Source organism: Podospora bellae-mahoneyi, chromosome 2 (genome assembly GCF_035222275.1).
Source record: "Podospora bellae-mahoneyi strain CBS 112042 chromosome 2, whole genome shotgun sequence".
Taxonomy (NCBI): domain Eukaryota; kingdom Fungi; phylum Ascomycota; class Sordariomycetes; order Sordariales; family Podosporaceae; genus Podospora; species Podospora bellae-mahoneyi.
The window spans coordinates 1,569,740-1,585,876 of NC_085881.1; the positions used below are offsets into that span (position 1 = coordinate 1,569,740).

General features: G+C 51.8%; 4 protein-coding genes across 4 annotated transcripts; 1 reads left to right on the top strand and 3 right to left on the bottom strand.

Moving 5' to 3' along the window:
- Positions 1-337: 337 nt before the first annotated feature.
- On the bottom strand, positions 338-835 carry QC761_203395 (uncharacterized protein; the record flags this gene model as incomplete). The annotated part of the gene is given in 2 exon segments (XM_062876068.1): positions 338-625; positions 644-835. The coding sequence occupies 2 exon segments, from the start codon at positions 833-835 to the stop codon at positions 338-340; spliced, it is 480 nt and encodes a 159-aa protein (XP_062734629.1).
- Positions 836-4,899: 4,064 nt separating this feature from the next.
- On the bottom strand, positions 4,900-5,808 carry QC761_203400 (uncharacterized protein; the record flags this gene model as incomplete). The annotated part of the gene is made up of 1 exon (XM_062876069.1): positions 4,900-5,808. The coding sequence occupies one exon, from the start codon at positions 5,806-5,808 to the stop codon at positions 4,900-4,902; it is 909 nt and encodes a 302-aa protein (XP_062734630.1).
- A 4,284-nt stretch (positions 5,809-10,092) lies between these two features.
- QC761_203405 (uncharacterized protein) lies at positions 10,093-10,296 on the top strand (the record flags this gene model as incomplete). Its single annotated transcript, XM_062876070.1, has 1 exon — positions 10,093-10,296. The coding sequence occupies one exon, from the start codon at positions 10,093-10,095 to the stop codon at positions 10,294-10,296; it is 204 nt and encodes a 67-aa protein (XP_062734631.1).
- Positions 10,297-11,683: 1,387 nt separating this feature from the next.
- On the bottom strand, positions 11,684-16,064 carry QC761_203410 (uncharacterized protein; the record flags this gene model as incomplete). The annotated part of the gene is made up of 3 exons (XM_062876071.1): positions 15,225-16,064; positions 12,753-15,160; positions 11,684-12,681 (listed from the first exon to the last, which is right to left on the bottom strand). Exons 1-3 carry the CDS (start codon positions 15,254-15,256, stop codon positions 11,684-11,686), a joined length of 3,438 nt encoding a protein of 1,145 aa, XP_062734632.1. The 5' UTR covers positions 15,257-16,064.
- Positions 16,065-16,137: the final 73 nt, after the last annotated feature.

Genomic DNA, 16,137 nt, shown 5'->3' on the forward strand with positions numbered 1-16,137 from the left:
AAAAGAAATGATCAGATCAAAAGAGAAGAAGAAAACGGCCGAGAGCCCTTTTATACACACACACACACACACACACGCACACAACATCTCGCACTGCACTGGCTACCAGCAGCATCATGCTGTGTCTTCCCGAGTCACCTGTGCGCCCCCATGGTCCCCTGTGTCACCCTTGACACAAACACCAACAACACGGGAGGCTGCACATAGGGGCGCCTGTCACGTACAACCAACCGGCCGCAGGACCATGACACGTTTGAGGTTTAGAGCTATCCATTGAGAAAATGATTTGGTCTTGGAAATACTCGACAGGCTTAAGATAATTGCTTAGTGACGCTGATCAACCGTGGTGAGGCCTTGAAAAGAAATATCCACGCTTCCAGAAATGTACCAAGCCCTCCAACCCAGTGTATGAAAACGGCCTCAAAAAACATAGGCAGTGCCTTTGAAACATATAAAGACGAGGCGTCAGAAAGCCATCGAGTAAGCCTTGGAAGAGATTTTGAACGATGCTCCAAGAGGCAGTTGATTGACCGCCAGTGTTGTTGGATTCGTCATTGCCGTCAGATCCTTGCTTGTCGTTGGATCCGCCATTTGCCATCATCCTTGACAGCAGCTGGAGACGCAGCCGGGGCTGGAGACACAGCCGGGGCTGGAGACGAGCCGTAGGAGCACGCAGGAGACGGGCCCCGATTGCCATTGGTAGGTGCACCGCTACCGCTGTTGATGCCGCCGGGAGGTGCAGTGGCATCCACAACCTCAGCCATGGGTGTCTCTTGGGCGGGAGGCTGCGGGGGCACCAAGATGGGTTGAACAACAGGCACAGACACAGGGCCATGTTGTTCCAGACCAAGTGGAGGATCGATTATCGAAAAATCGGCAATGCCATCAGGGGTGGACGATGGAGCGTCTGAAGCACATGTTGAGGGGATCTACAAGAAGCTGGAACGTAAGTGGTTGTGGTAGATGGATGGCTTGGTGTTTAGAATGGGTGAAAAGTCGATCCCTCGAACTTGGTCGTCCTCAAAAAGTGCATTTGGGAATTCAATGTGTGCTAGAGAAAGGTACAGTTGAGTTGAGGAGGAAAGATCAAAGCAGCGTCCACTTGGACGACAGGTGGAGTGGACCTAGCCCTGGGAGGCTCTATCTTTGCTTGAGATCCCAAGGTTTCTTAAGACATTTAGTCAACGTTGGAACGAGATCAGCGGCACTGGCCAGTCATCGCGGTCCATTCAGTGCATCTGCAGCACATCCACGGTCTTCCCTGATAACGGCAAGAATTGCCCCATATAATCTGAGTGGCATCTTCTGCTGGATGGGCGTTGCCGAAGGACAAGCATTGTGTCTGACGTAGGGACAATCACAGGGGTGAATCTCTAAGTGACAACTGCGCATCTTCGCAGAGCCGCGGAAAGTATGAAGGTTCTTGATAGAGTGGCGAAAAACGGGTCAACTTGAAGAGTTGCAGGATAGGTAAGGTGGTTGGATGGGTGTTGTTGCTGATGGGAAGCTGGCAAGAGTTCATGCTTAGCTGAGGAAATCACTGTCAGTCCTGAAATATCTACACTGAAGAACATACTGGCAGCAATTGGTTCTGTCACATGGAGACTGATGTCAAAGTCTGGATCTCGTGGCTGTAGTTTCCTTGCGTATTCAGTTTCATGCTTCATATTCTTGCCCCTTTTCCCGTTTGCTTCCACGTCACAAAAGCATCAAGAGTTCTCTGCTGCAGCCAGAGAGGTTCTTCGTCTATACCTCAATGTACCAGTATAACTGCCTTGTCATGGCCATCATCAACTCCTCCACTTGCTCTCCATCACCATCACCGTCTTCATCTTTCTTTCCATGGCACCAGCATCTGCAAGCGAGCAACACTCAAGCAGCCCATCCTCCACACCCTTCACCAGTTCTCATCGATTCCAAAGTCTTACCGCAGATCACGCTGTCCGGAGCTAAAGGAGGATGGTACTGCCCTACTTGCAACTTCCTTTGGGATTCGAGCATACAAAGATGCCACGACGACGGATGTCGCGGCCAGCCACCGCTTCAACAACCGCAACAGCCACAGCAGCAGCAGCAAAATCGAGTGCTTCCGCCCCCTCAAAGTGACTGGGTCTTGGATCCCGTTAGTCGACGCTGGCGTCCGCCGAATAGCTTTGGCGGACAGGGCGGCCAAGGGGGACAGAGCCAGTGATGGGTTTTATTTCCATTGCTATTTTGCTTGTGCCTGTGATCTTTATTGTTTAGAGTCTTTTAATATCTAGTTTATGCCGCCTGGTTATACTTTTGTTGGTTTGTTCTACATTCCCATAGCCCCTTTTTTTTTGTGGGTCCCTCTCTCTACTCAGGGGGTGATGTTGGGTGGTTGTTGCTGGGCAGTGCGAACTGCACAATAGAAAGCTGTTCAAGGTACTTTTCAAACGGAGGTTGGATGAAGGGTAGTAAACAGTAGTGTAGAATAACTGATCGCGTTCCTTCGGGTCTGTTTGCTTTTTGGCCGCTTGGCCAGGTCAAAGCTTGCTAGCGGAGATATATTCGAAGAAAATATTACAGTGTGTCCCTTTTATTGATTTGATGACCCCGGCGTTTTCTTGTCCACATGGCAAGGTGAAAAATTCGAATCCTGATACCATGTTTGCCGCTAGTGCTCATCTGAAGCCTTGCCGTGAGGCTTGTTTGCAGACATAAGAGAGGCGCTATCAGATGACATTCTCAAGCTTCCTCGGTATCTTTCTCATCCAATTTTGCTGAGCTTTTACGGCTAAGTTGGAGGATTTAGTTGGGCTGGAGAGAGTGTTTTCTTTTGGCCGGGGGGGCATAGATTTCTTTTGTCTGGTGGGATTGGGATGCACCTTTTTTTGGTAGGACTTGTGTTGACTGGCCGGCCGGTTTTGTTTACATCACCCCCTTTTCTGCTGAGCGGAATTTCAGAGGTGATTTCGGTGAGTTGTCGGCAGGGTGATGATGATTTGTGTAGGCTATTGGACAGATGAGGAGGCAATAAAGAGTATAGGGACAAGAGCATTGAGTTCACACCGTGTTATGATTATAGGCCTATCAGTACTTATTGCTTTGTGTTGTGTGACGACGGCGATGTCAGCTCTAATGACCTAGATCCCAAATGCTTAATTTTGTCAGCCGCTTTCTCTTATCTCTAAATTTTAAGGGCTCATACGGTTATATAGTTATGCGTTGATGTACATCATGGTTATGCCGTGGTTGTGAAAGCACCGAGTGTTATCTTCTTTAATTATGAGTTCTAAACCTCCCCATGAGTAGACAAAGACATCTTTCTGGCCAGTCGGTCCTCCCTCATAGAGATTAGATCTATTCAGGCTTACTTTCATCACAATGTTATAGGCAAGCTTGAAGTTGACAGAGTTTCCCTTCCAACTTAACAACCCTACAAGACTCCACTTGTTGATCCCTTGTCTCTCGTGCTACCCTCGTGGCTTGCGGTATTTATGGTGGTTCAAGGTCATTCTGTCGCCGATGTTCAGATGCTAAGTCATTCAAGCCATCAGACTGGATTGCTATGTCATGCTATTACACCAAATGGTCCGATTACCAATTTCACTCGTTTGCTTTGTTTCAGGAGGTGAAGGTGACATGGTTATTGTCTTCAGACGGTGTAGCCTCAGTGGCTCACTCTTTCAACATCCGATATTCTTCTTACATTTGTGGCTATAAGAGGCCCATTCGGCAGCCTCTCTGTAATCTACATCATTGTATCCTACAGTTGTCTTCAGAATCACCCAACTTTCCTGATCCCGTCATCTTCGCATGTTCGTCGAGGTCTCGGTCGTTGTTGGTTCGAGTACACCCCTAAAAGTCTTTTTACGACGGCTGTTAGCCATGCCCAACTGAACTTGTGTTTCTTTCTGGACTGATAGAGGTTTTGTTGATGAAGATGTCGTGGACTGGCTGTTGGGTAATCCCTTGGTCCAGTGAACTTCAAAAGCAAAGAACCGCCAACAACAACAACCAGTGATCATTTCAGAAACAGGGAGGACTGGCACATGCGTTGATAAAGGGAGCAAACACCCTTGTCCCTTGACACCAATCTTCATGTGGGTGTTGTTGCTGTTAGTGGCTTGATGTTTGTTGGTGGACGCCACTGATGCTTGGCTTCAGGTGGGTGGAAGAGGATCGGGTGACTATACCGAGTTGTCAGCGGGTGTGGTGTGTCGAATTCAAGTTCAGCAGGGTCGTTTAGGCCTTTGGTGGATCTTTCATGAGGTGTGGTGATTACTGGGGAGCAACCCCAAAGCCTCTCATGACAAACCTCGATCACAGAATCAACACATCCAAAAACACAAACCAATCCACTTGAATCAACATCAATATGTCAAATCTACCATAAATACACCCTCCCCTTTCCCTCCTCCCATCCCCTCCTTCAACACCAACACACAAATTTCCCCCATAAATACCAAAAATCCCAAATTACAACCGACAAGACAACAAAACTCCAAACACACACACAAACGCGCACACACACACCACCATCAGACAGACAGAATAGTATCAACACCAAAAGACAACCGTCGCCTGAGTTCGACGTATCGGGTATCATCGACCAACAGTAGAAAGACAAGAGGAGTATAAAAATAATGCCAGAAAAAAACACAATAAACATTAAAAACAAAAAAAAGATTCCACTGCAAAACTCCTTTTTGACCCATCCACCCTTCCTTCCCTCTTAACACCCCACCCTTCCCGGAAAACGTATGTACAGTATATGCATACAAAGATGATTGTGAGAAACGAGAAGCATGTCCCCGTTTGATACCCGAAATTTGCGCGGAAAAATCACCGAGTATATAAGGGTTGTATTATTTTCGAACTGGGGGTGTAGTAGTCGAACAAGTAGAAAACCATGATCGTCTTTCGAAGTCTCCGTTATATCATCCCTGGTGGCGCGCTTGGCTCGCCCTGCTCTGTCCTCGCTGGCGGCTGCGAGCCCGTGCTTGAGGCTGGGTTCTTGTTGCTCGAATTAAGCCCTCGTTTCATCATCTTCCCCAAAACGGTCACTAGTTCACAGGCATCGTTGAACATGTCGTTGTCGATTCCTTCCGTGGCGTCATAGACCTGGGCGACTGTCTCCTTGGCCAATTTTCGACTTCCTTCGAAATCGTGGACACATTCGTATAAAAAGGCAGCATACTCTGTCTTGACGGACAGGCGTAATGAATGCGAGCCCCACAAGATCTTGTCGGCAAGTTCGGCAGCCTCCTTGAAGTACTGATGGGCTATTGGTAAATAATCGCCGGGCTTGAGAAGGAATGCTGATGGTGACTCAGGACCAAAGCCTGGTGGTGGCCCAACCGGTCCTCCTTCAAAATTTCGGCTTGGTTTTGCGCTTGATGGAGCACCGCCGTCATCCGTCGCGACTCCCTTGCCCTTGTCCAGTCGTGATTGTGGTGTATTCTGGGGGTCGGGTGTGTTGACGCCCATCGAAGATACCGGGGGCGTGTTATGGAATAGGACGAAAATGTGGTAGAAGGAAGCACGCAGCTTGTATGCGAGCACCTTGAGTTCGGTATAGGCTCCCACCATGGGCACCACATACTGCTCCAGCAACACCAATCCTTCTCGAGAGAGCCATATAATGTGAAATGACAAATCCAATTGGGCTGATGTGGGGGTTCCATCCGGTCGTCGTTGTTTCTTGGCCTTGACAAGCTGATGTGAAAGGTTGATGGAGAGTCCCAGGATCTTGTACAGGACGGAAGCAAGCAGGGGGTTTTCGTGCTCGACGGCCTTGGCGGCCTTGCCGAGAAACTTTTGGTCAACCTCGGAGGACGCCATGAAGCCAGACGGAGGAGAATGGGTCTGTGACCTCTTGCCCTGTTAGGAGAACGCAAAGCAGAGGAAGGGCCCGGCTACGGTGAAGCTATGCAATGGGTTGGTGCAACCGAGGTGTAAAGAACAAGTAATGCAGGGCCGGTCCTATAAGAAAACCGGGAGTGCGGGTGACTGGTGGTTGCTTGGGGCTGATCGTATTCTGCATCAAAAGTCGAAAAGCATCCGAAACGGGAGGGGCTACTTGATCTGTGTTTAGTATAGTCAAAGAGGCTCTTGATCCGGCCTCACCGTGGAGCCACACTCAAGCGTCACGAGCCGCAGTCCGAGGAATGGCTCCGTTTTAATTACAGAAAGGACTGTAAAGTTGGCATGAGAATCGGGTGTCGGATGTTGAGCATGACGATTGGAGGAGTACTGACCAATATGATACAGCGAAAGCGGGCAGCCTCCCAAAGCGCAATTTGTACAAGCTGAACAGCGAATCGGCAGCCTCGTGAAACAGGCAAGACAATCCGTCGTTAGGAGCGAGAGGACAGGAGGAAGAGTCGAGGCTGGGAGTCAGAGGCGGTGGTGGTGAGTGTGCGGTTTGCGAGACTGGGCATGGCGACGACGTCCGGGTCTCGATGGCATGTGTCGTTTACCCGCAATGGCAGATGTCAAATCCTCCCCAGGTTCTGCAGCTGCAGCAGCGGGAGCGGGAGAGACCGCAGCAGTTCCAGCAGCAACGAGCGGCAGCAGCACAAACGCAGACGCCGTTGGACGTTGAGGAGATCCCCGTATCTGTGGACCAGGGGCAGAGCGGTCAAACCGGCGACCCAGAACTGGCGATGACGGCCCCGTAAAATCAAGGCGAAAGCACACTTGGGGGCTGGGGAGGTCGAGGTGCCAGATGTGGAGTGTCTTTGAAACCCCTGGAGCCGTGACAAGTGGTAGCGTCGCTTCAGATGGCCAGCTCCGGAAGCCAAGTCGAGAACGGGAGCCGCGGTGGAGTCAAGGGCCGGGTGCGGCGGAAGTCGAAGTGAGGTCAAGAAGCTGAAGTTCACGATGGGATTTGAGGTCGCAAACGAGGTGAAAGGTGAAAATACCAGGTCGGCTGCGGGCTCATGCAGGGTGAGGTCGGGGAAAGTAAACAAGGGGGGTTTTGAGCCCCGCGTAAGCAGGATTTCGAATATGAGTGTGGGCGGCAGTCTAGCCAAGAGTGGACGAGGGCAAAAGCGCAAGATGCATAACCGGGGGTTGGGATCTTGTCTTGATGCTTGTGCCTTGTGTTTTGTCTCTTGTCTCCTCTTGTTCTGGAAGCGCTGGAGCAAAAGAGAGGAAGGTAGGAGCAGCAGCAGCAGCAGCAGCAGCAGCAGCAAGGAACAACGAGGGTCCAGTCTCCTGCATGAACGAGTGGACCTGCCTTGGACGCGATGCGATGCGATGGCGGCTTGCTTCGATGGGATGACGCAGATGCAGACGCACCGACAGCTGCAACGTCAGGGCAGGGAAGAAAAAAGAGCGACTTGGGACGAAGGGGGGCCCTTCAAATGAGCGACTGATGAACGAGAGAGAGGAAAAGGAGGGAAAGGGAGAGAAGACAGAGAGAGCAGCAGGCCCAAATGAGTGACAAACAAGGCGTGGTTCGAGATGCAGGATGTTTCTGCAAGGTGAGTTGTCCACCGCCTCCTCTCTGATGATACGCTGATACGACGACCAAAAGACGCGCTGCTGCTGGGCCCTGGGTCCTTAGACGCGGTTCTGTGGGGGGGAGGAATACGGTCGGAGAGCCGCAGGCGCCGGCAATCAAGCGCCGGTCGTGTATCAGGAGCCTTCAATGGCAAAGAGAACGGACGACACACGGACGAGATCCGAAGTCGAAAAAAAGACGGCGGTGATTTGACTGGTACCGAACATATCAAACAGCAAGATCGAAGGCGGGGGGCAGGGCGGCAGGGCTGGGGCAAGGGGTTATGAGGGTTGGTGTCCCTTGGGGTAGTTTCTGTTAGTATCACCTGCATATCTCCTGCCATTCACTAACATATCTGCATTGTTTCATAATTCCCACCACCCAAAAGCGGCTGAGTGAGACAGAGCGACGTCCCGATTTTCATTGTGTCTCGGGAACCACGTTCTCGTCGAATATTTTTATTCTCAAGTAACATGGGCCTCACACGATTGGTCTTCGGTTGCACATACACCTCGTGCTCGTCTTCGTTTTACACTACAACCAGGATTCAACATCTCGAACTGGACTGGTGATGTAATCACAGGATCCCTTCCCCGCAATCATGGCAGCATCGATGGCATACTCGTCTCTGCTCAATTGAGCACAAGACAGATATCAAATCAATCAATTGGACTCCCAGCCACCTCCATTTTCCCTGACGACAACAACAACAACACACAAAATCAACGCGGTCCAGCAACCAGCATCGAAAAAAGAAGAGCCAAGACCTGGCCTGGGCATCTGCGGCCACCCCTCACTGCTCACCACCTACCACTCAATGGCCAGCATCGCCATCTTTACACAACAGCATGGTACTCCTGACAGCTCAGCGCTGGCTCCCGCTGGCCTCGAAATCGCCCGTCTCCGCACCACTTTCGTTCGCCTCATCAGAAGAAACTGGCGGTGAAGATGGATCAGGCCCCTCGCTCAACCTCCATGGACCACGGCCCGACTGGAATTGGTATCCAAAACAGCATCTTTAATCAGCTCCAGCTCCAACAGTGCTGATAACCGGTCGTCCATCAGGGACACCCTCGGTTTATCGACCGTCGTTCGGCCCCCAACCACACCCAACACGAGCCGCACCCGTTTTGGGACGCTCAGCAGTACGTATAACGCTCCGATCGACCTCGATTGCTTCACTGCTCCGTTACACTGCGTCGTACTGGTTGGGCCCTGCAGCCCTATAAAAGCCCGCCGTGGGAAAGAGCCGTCTCTTGTGTTTCGAGTCCCAATATTCCCGGCCGACGTTCGGGTAACAAAACCAGGTTGACGAGAAGAGCCTCCTTTTTTGGCTACTAATCATCTATCACTGATTCCCCATACTTTGGGGTCCCGAAGGCGGGAGGCGGTCAGACGTGTGAGTGAGTGTTGCACAGCTGCAACCTCAGGTTCTAGGAGCATTCCTATCTCGGAAGCCGCACAAGATCAAGTGATCGAGTCCGAGACTAAGGAGCCTGCGACTCGGGGGCAGAGCCATCTACTGCTCCCGGGGGCCGCTCGCCGTTCGGTCGGGTTCCGTGTTTCCATTGGACCGTACGGCACGGCCTAAAGACGGGGAATAACCACTTGCTTATGCCGGCCCATGTTGCGGTGTGGAGTCGACGTTGCTGAGATAACCCTTCCCCCAGAGTTCCCCTTTCCGGCAGCTTCCATGGCCTCATCATGCCTTTCAGCCTCTGAGGCGCCGGTGAGAACTTTCAGACTGGCTGTGTTGGGAGGGAGGTAATGGGGTTGCCGTCGTCCTATGAAAGACTCGAGGTGCCCAGCCTGCAAGGCAGCTGAGGCTGCACCTATCCTCCCGGATGCATACCACCTCGTGCTGCATGGATGAATAGGTTCCAGCGAGTCAGCGTCGGGGCCCGGTTAGATTGCGGCAGAGAAAGAGCGGCATACGCAACACGATCTGCCATTTGCAGAACACACACCATTTTTCCCACCGCCGAGCTGAGAGCCGAAGCTGCAAACAAGCAAAACGTGGTAGTAGTAGTCAGCCCTCTCCGAAGCCAGGAACAAAAGCTGGATGGGCCTTGCCCTTTGAGGCGATCTGCACGACTTGTCTTGCTGCGCATATGAGGCGGGAACCATCTCGCCACTGGCTCTTCAGCTGGTTTATCCCCATTTTGTCTGTCCCATCCCACCGCAACAATGCCAGTCCCGATATTCCGGTTTGTGGTTGCCTGGGCTTTGGACTCGATGTGGGATGCTATACGAAGAAGGTGAGTTGGAAAGTTGCCAAAAGGTCGGGTCTCATCTATATCATCTCACTTTTATTCCTGCATACCCTACATTCTTCCATTTTGTGATAGTTGTTTAAAATAGAAACAAGGCGTTCTTTCTTTCTTTCTCTCTCTTACTTTAAGTTTATGTGTCCCCTGTTCCTTCCTATCCCATCCAAAGACTTCACCTCTCTCATCACCAGACACGGAGTACGCACAGTATATTCTCTCTCTCTCTCCATCTCTCTCCACCTCGGGCCAATCTTAACTTGACTTTGCCTCAACCCTCATCCCGCGGACATCCCACGGCCACAACTACCATACATCATATCTGCATCATACCACATACAGAGACACAAGATGTGTAAATACTACGCCCATGCCTTCCTCTGCAAGCACATCACCTTCTCGTTTGCCACCTTTTGCGACCCGGCCAGCATGATCCAGACCCGCTGCGGGGAGAGGTCGATATGGCAGACGATCCGCATGGAGGAGTACTGTGACGACTGCAAGGCTTATTACCCAGCACCGTCGTCGTCGGCTCACTCGTCAAGGCGGCGGTAAATCACTACCACAAAAAGGAAACTAGGGGTCACTGTACCGCATGAATGATAATTTGAAACTACCTTATGAACAACACAAAAAGCAACGCCAGTACGAGACGACATGAGCATGGTATGAGGACAAGACAAAGACACACGACTATGACGGGTACGAATTAGACGACGACGATGACAACGACCGGCAGATATTCTTTTATTATGGGCGGTGGGCATTAGCGACAGGGTATTGCCTAGACTTTTTTTTGTTTTTTTCCTTTTCCCGACACCGGGAACATATACAAACGTTGTGATTGGGATGTTATGATACGAGTTTCTTCATGAGATGGGTTATGACAGAACGGGAAATTTGCTGTATGATAAGACACTTGGGACTCCTCTCCAACCCTGGTGGTTGAAGGGGGGGAGTATGATGATCACCATTATTATAAAGTTTACACAACAAATATTTTTTCACATATTCCTTTGCCTAAGCCTTTTTTTCTTTTTTTTTTCTTTTTTTTTTCTGGTTGGTATGTTTACAGTGGGCAGGGCCACTGTTGAGTGTATCTTATGTGCCCGGGGTTTTCCTGTGGTTTTCTCTTCTTCTTCATTGACATCATATCCCTTTGTCATCGCGTCTGATTCCCGTGGAGACCCAACACGAATATACCTCCCGCAGAAACCTCACACGCTCAGCATGAACAAAAACAATTTGACGACGACTCATCCCTCCCCCCACAATCACTAATCCCACACACCACTCACCTTACCCGACAGCCCGGATATCACGCCTTCCCGAAACTCAGCCATAACACGTCGTGCTTGCTGCACAGGTTGTACTGACCTCGCATTTCTTCTCGAACACGAGCAGGTGCTACAGTAATCACCATTCCCAGCAGCTCAAACCCCAACCCACAAAATATCACGTCAGAACTTAGACATCGCTGTGTGGTGTGATGTCCCCGATGTTCTTCTGCACGACATAACCGATCACATCAAAAAAAGAAAAAAAATCGCTTAGTCTATCTACCAAACGACAAACCTCCTTTACCCTCCCATCTCTACCCCTCTCTCCCTCCCCTCATCCTCTCATCCCCTCATCCCACCCCAGATCAGTCCTTATGGCACACACACACAGACACACACACATACACATACACATATACATCCATCCTCTCACAAATCCAAGGGGGTATATATAAAAAATAAAATTACATCTCCTTCCTCCCCCAAAACACACCCAAAAAACAACACATAAAAAAAACCAACGCCTATACAGAGGTAACCACCCAACCAAACCTCCCCCAAAAAAAAACCCCAAAAAAAAACAAACCCTACCCTACCCTACCACCCTCACCCCCCCACTCCCCATCGACCCAACCGCCCTCCCACCTCCCACCTTTCTCCTCCTACTCGCCAAACCCATCTTCGAATCCATCATCATCATCATCCCACCCCCAACCCCCCATACCCATCCCCCACCCCACATCAAAATGCTCATGTCCCACGCTGACAACCTTGACCACATTCCCCAGCGCAACAGCAACGCTCATGTTGCCAAACTTGACCATCGGCCCAACCTCCGAAATCATGAGCTGCTGCTGATCATTCAGCAGCCCGTCTTCCTCATCCAACAGCCTCGTCTCAAATCCGCATGTACTTTCCGGATGATTCATCACCCACGCCTCCCACCTCGTCGTTTCTGGCGAATTATGATGGTGGCCGCCATTGGCAGCTTGCTGCTGCTGCTGCTGCTGCTGCTGCTGCTGCTGCTGACTTCCCACCACCCCTCGTCTCTTCCGCATCATCATCCCACCCGTGTTATTGTTGGAGAGCGACCGTGGTCGGTTCGTCGTCGGCGGGCTTTGCTTCCTTCTAACCCCAAGAATATTCCCACCCGGAAGAGCCTCCCACACGCCCGGATTGGAAATCCTTCTCTTCCTCTCCGTGAGCTCCCCCAGCCATCTGTGGCCGCTGCTTCTCGGATCTGAAGGGCTGTACGATACAAGATTATCGTCTTCCTTTTCTGGGAGATAAGTTTGGATGACTAGATCCCCCGTTTCTGTGCTCACGTATGATAAAGTAAGTGACGTGAGATTTGGCTGATGAACCCTCATCTGCGGTATGTGCTTCAACGTCCGCGGTTGCATGACCTCGGTCGAAAAGGTGCGAAGGATGGTGGACGACTCGAGATCCACGAGGTCGACTGATCGAGACCGCCCGATCAAATACGCAGACAAGGCCGGGATGGGAAGGACGCAGTGGACGTCCCTGGCTTCTCGCTCGCCAAAGTTGACTTCGGTCGAGACCCATTCGTTCCCCTGCTGCCTAACCAGGTGAACGCAGCTCTTGCGAGAGGCTGTGAGGATGGCTATTGGTGGGTGGTGGTTATTGTTGAATGAGTGAGCTGTGTTGGTCAGCAAAAAAAAAAAAAAAAAAAAAAAAGGGGTTCACGAGAGAGGTGTTGGTAAAACTCACATTTATCTGGAAACTGTACCGCCCAGACGAGTGGTGTTTTGCAGATGGTGAAATCTCTCGACTCGTCGACTTCCAGTTCCATCTCTAGTCCCATTCCGTTCCTCCTCACCAGCACCAACGTCGGCGTTGTACCCGCCCTTTTGTGGCAGAAAAACAACGCTTCTGGCTTATGTCCGCCCAAGTCAATGTCTCTCGTCCCGGCCCACTGCTGTTCCTCCAGATTCCACAAAAACACCCTTTGCCATGACACCAAAGCCAACCATTTGGACCCATAGTCGATGGCCATGCTCAGCACCGGGAAAGGATTCTCCAAAGGGCATTCGTGATCCGAGGCGACCCTGTGCCCGGACCCTATCGGCACGTCCCAAACCTGAATGGCGCGATCAAGACCAACCGACACCAGCGAACCACCCGGTGACGCAGCCATCATGACAACATCCAGCTTGTGGCCCTTGGTCAAAGACTTGACAGAAATCAACGGCTCATCGTCCGGATGCTCCGACCCCAAATCTTCATACTCGTCCCGGAGAAGATACTTTGTACCCAACAGTATAGCCGCAAACACTAGCATTAATAACACGACGAAATTGGGCACTTCGTGATGCAAAAAGTCGTACACGGCAGGTAGAAACATGGGCTCTCGGGTGCGAGGGACGCGGTCGGAGCCCTTCAAGACGAAAATGATGGGATCGTACACGCGAGCCACGTAGCTGTGAGCCCAGGGCTTGACGACGTTGATGACTTCCCGAGCTGTCTCGTGGTCTTGAAGGCGGAGCCATGAGGTCGGGCTTCTGGCCTGGTGAATATCAATCAGCAACGACGGCTTCGGAGCGCTTCTAACGGTCCTGTTCCATGGCAAGCTGAAGAGTTGGCTCAGCCACTGTCGGTTGCCTTCTGTCGCATAGTGAGACTGTGCCGTGAGCACAAAGCAGATGACGACAATGGTTCCGGCAATCCTCGTCGACACTGCGGTTTCGCCAACACGGAGTTGGCTGACCAGTTCCGTCCAGGCTGACTTGTTTTTGTCTTTTTCGGAAGACTTGGTGCGCGACAAGAAGGCCTTCTCCAACTCGAGCAGTTCCCTTTGCCTGACATCGACGCTGAGGACAGACAGCAAAAATGTTGACAGGTAGATGAAGTCAAACACGGTCGCAATCGCAACAAAGGTGCAAAAGGCGGCGACACCCGGGTTCGAATACCGTGATAAACCCAACAATATCAGCAGGTTTTGCACTCGGTTGGCGATGGCGATGTGTGCTGTCTCTCCGAAGGCCTCCCCTATCCTGTCACTGTTGCTGATGGTGGAGGACGTCATAATGACGGCGTTAATCAGCCGCAACGAGTTCTCCAGACTGATGGCAAGAACCACCAGCGGGTAGGCGTACGAAGGTACCCGAGAAAGATCAATCTTGAATATGGCGCAAACCGTGAAGCTTGACACGATGGACGCGGTGATCTGAACGAGTATCGAGACCATGAGCCCTAGCCTGGATTTGAGGGCGCGAAGCTTCCTGAGATGAAGCAACAGGTAGAACAGCGAGATGGAATAGGCCACCGTCAAAAGTCCCACATCAGGCCACGACAAGGGTCGAAACTGAAACTCGTACAGCTGATCCGAAAGGCTCCTGCCGTCCGAAGGGATGATTTTCCACGTATCGCTGCGCTCATTAGCCAGCTCCTCAGCTCTTCTCACCCATAGTCGGCCAACCGGCGAGTCCCGGAGGTGAATCAGAGTGATGACCAGGGCGTCGGCAGCGACGAGACGGCGCTCTTCGAACCGCTTGCCGCTGAACACAATCGAGTGTCGCAGGGTGACATTGACAGACGTCGACTGAGTTTTCCTGGCATTGACCGTCTCGAGAATGTCCTGGTCGTTTTGGATATTACCTGCTGAGCCGGCCCAATACTGGAGTGGCGAGTGAAAGAACCACGACTGGTTGGTAAGGCCGTTAATGATATGATAGGCATCTCGCTGGCGGGGAGTCAGGTCACCATCGGCGACTTCGGGCTCGGATATCTCGGGCCTGTTTGCTGGTTGGCGGGGGTTGAAGTTGGTGGTCGGTCCCAAAAGCTCATCCTGAAGTTCGAGTGCGCCCAGTAAGACATCTTTCTCGAGAGCCTTCATATAGCTCCCGTGGACCCAAATTGAGCGCATTATCACATCAGGCTCAATGTCCAACTCAAGAGGCTGAGCGTCAGTCCACACATGGTGTGGGAGGTTGGACACGCCGCTGGTGATGTTGGTGACATCGGTGGTGTAGAGGAAGGGGAAAATATACAAAAACATGAAAATCAAGGCCGTCGAAGACGGCAGGACAATCTTGACATGGCTTGCAGCCCATTTTGCATAAAGTTGGAAGGCAACCCGCAGTGGATGTTCTGGTGCGAGCTTGGGGGTATCCGTCGTCCTACGGCTTGTCAACATACTGCCCGAACGTCTCAGCAATAACATGTAAAGAAACCAGCACATACCCTCGGAAGGGGTAGAGAAAATACCACAGCATAGTCGCAGATCGTTAGGGGTTGGGGGGTGGCGGCCAGTGATGAAGATGGAACCCGTCTGCGGTCCTCCCAGTCCCTGCCAGCAGGAGACCCTGGATCCTTGGGAGTGCGGGGAGTTGAAGTGAGCCGGCCCGTGAGAGTAAGGGAGTTGAAGGCTATGGGCGACCGGTCATTATTGATTGAGACTCTGGGAACAGGAAGTGACGTGTCGAGGGTGAGGTGAGCTGTGTTGTGTTGTTGGCCCCGTCCCCTTCCACTCACTATCAGGCACGAATGAGCGGGCCGAGGGCTCTTGATCGGTTACAGTACGCAATAGCAATGCACAACGGTGGATTGAACGCTGCGGGACAACGGACAGGTAGCTTTCTGACCGGGCCGAGAGGTTAGTGATGAGCGTTTGCTAGTGAGAGGGGGAGCCGTAGATCTGCAAGTTCTGCAAGCTTCCTGTGACGAACTGGAGCTGGAGCTGGAGCTGGAGCTGGTGGTGTCGTGGTGTTTCTTCAAGTAGGTGATCCGTGCTCCTCAGCGGATGCAGCTCCGGCAGGCAATCTTTGCCCGAGTGCGGCGAGTTGTTGAGATCGGGGCACTTGAGGGCAGTGGTTGAATGAAATGAATGGCTCGGGATGGAATGAGGTGTCTGCTGTGCTCTGCCGTGCCTGTTGCTTCTGCTGAGGTGAGGGGGCGGCTCGTTGCTGGGATGAGTGAGTGGATGTTCTGTTCTGCGGTGATGGGCTCCCGACCCCGTGCGATGGGGAATTCCAAGAATTCGATTTTGAGGCACACCGGTCTCTCAGCTGCTTGGCGTCCTCCCTGGCTCCAATTAATAAAGATATCCCCATCAAGTACACACTGTGTCTGGCACTGGACGGGAAGCTACACTAAG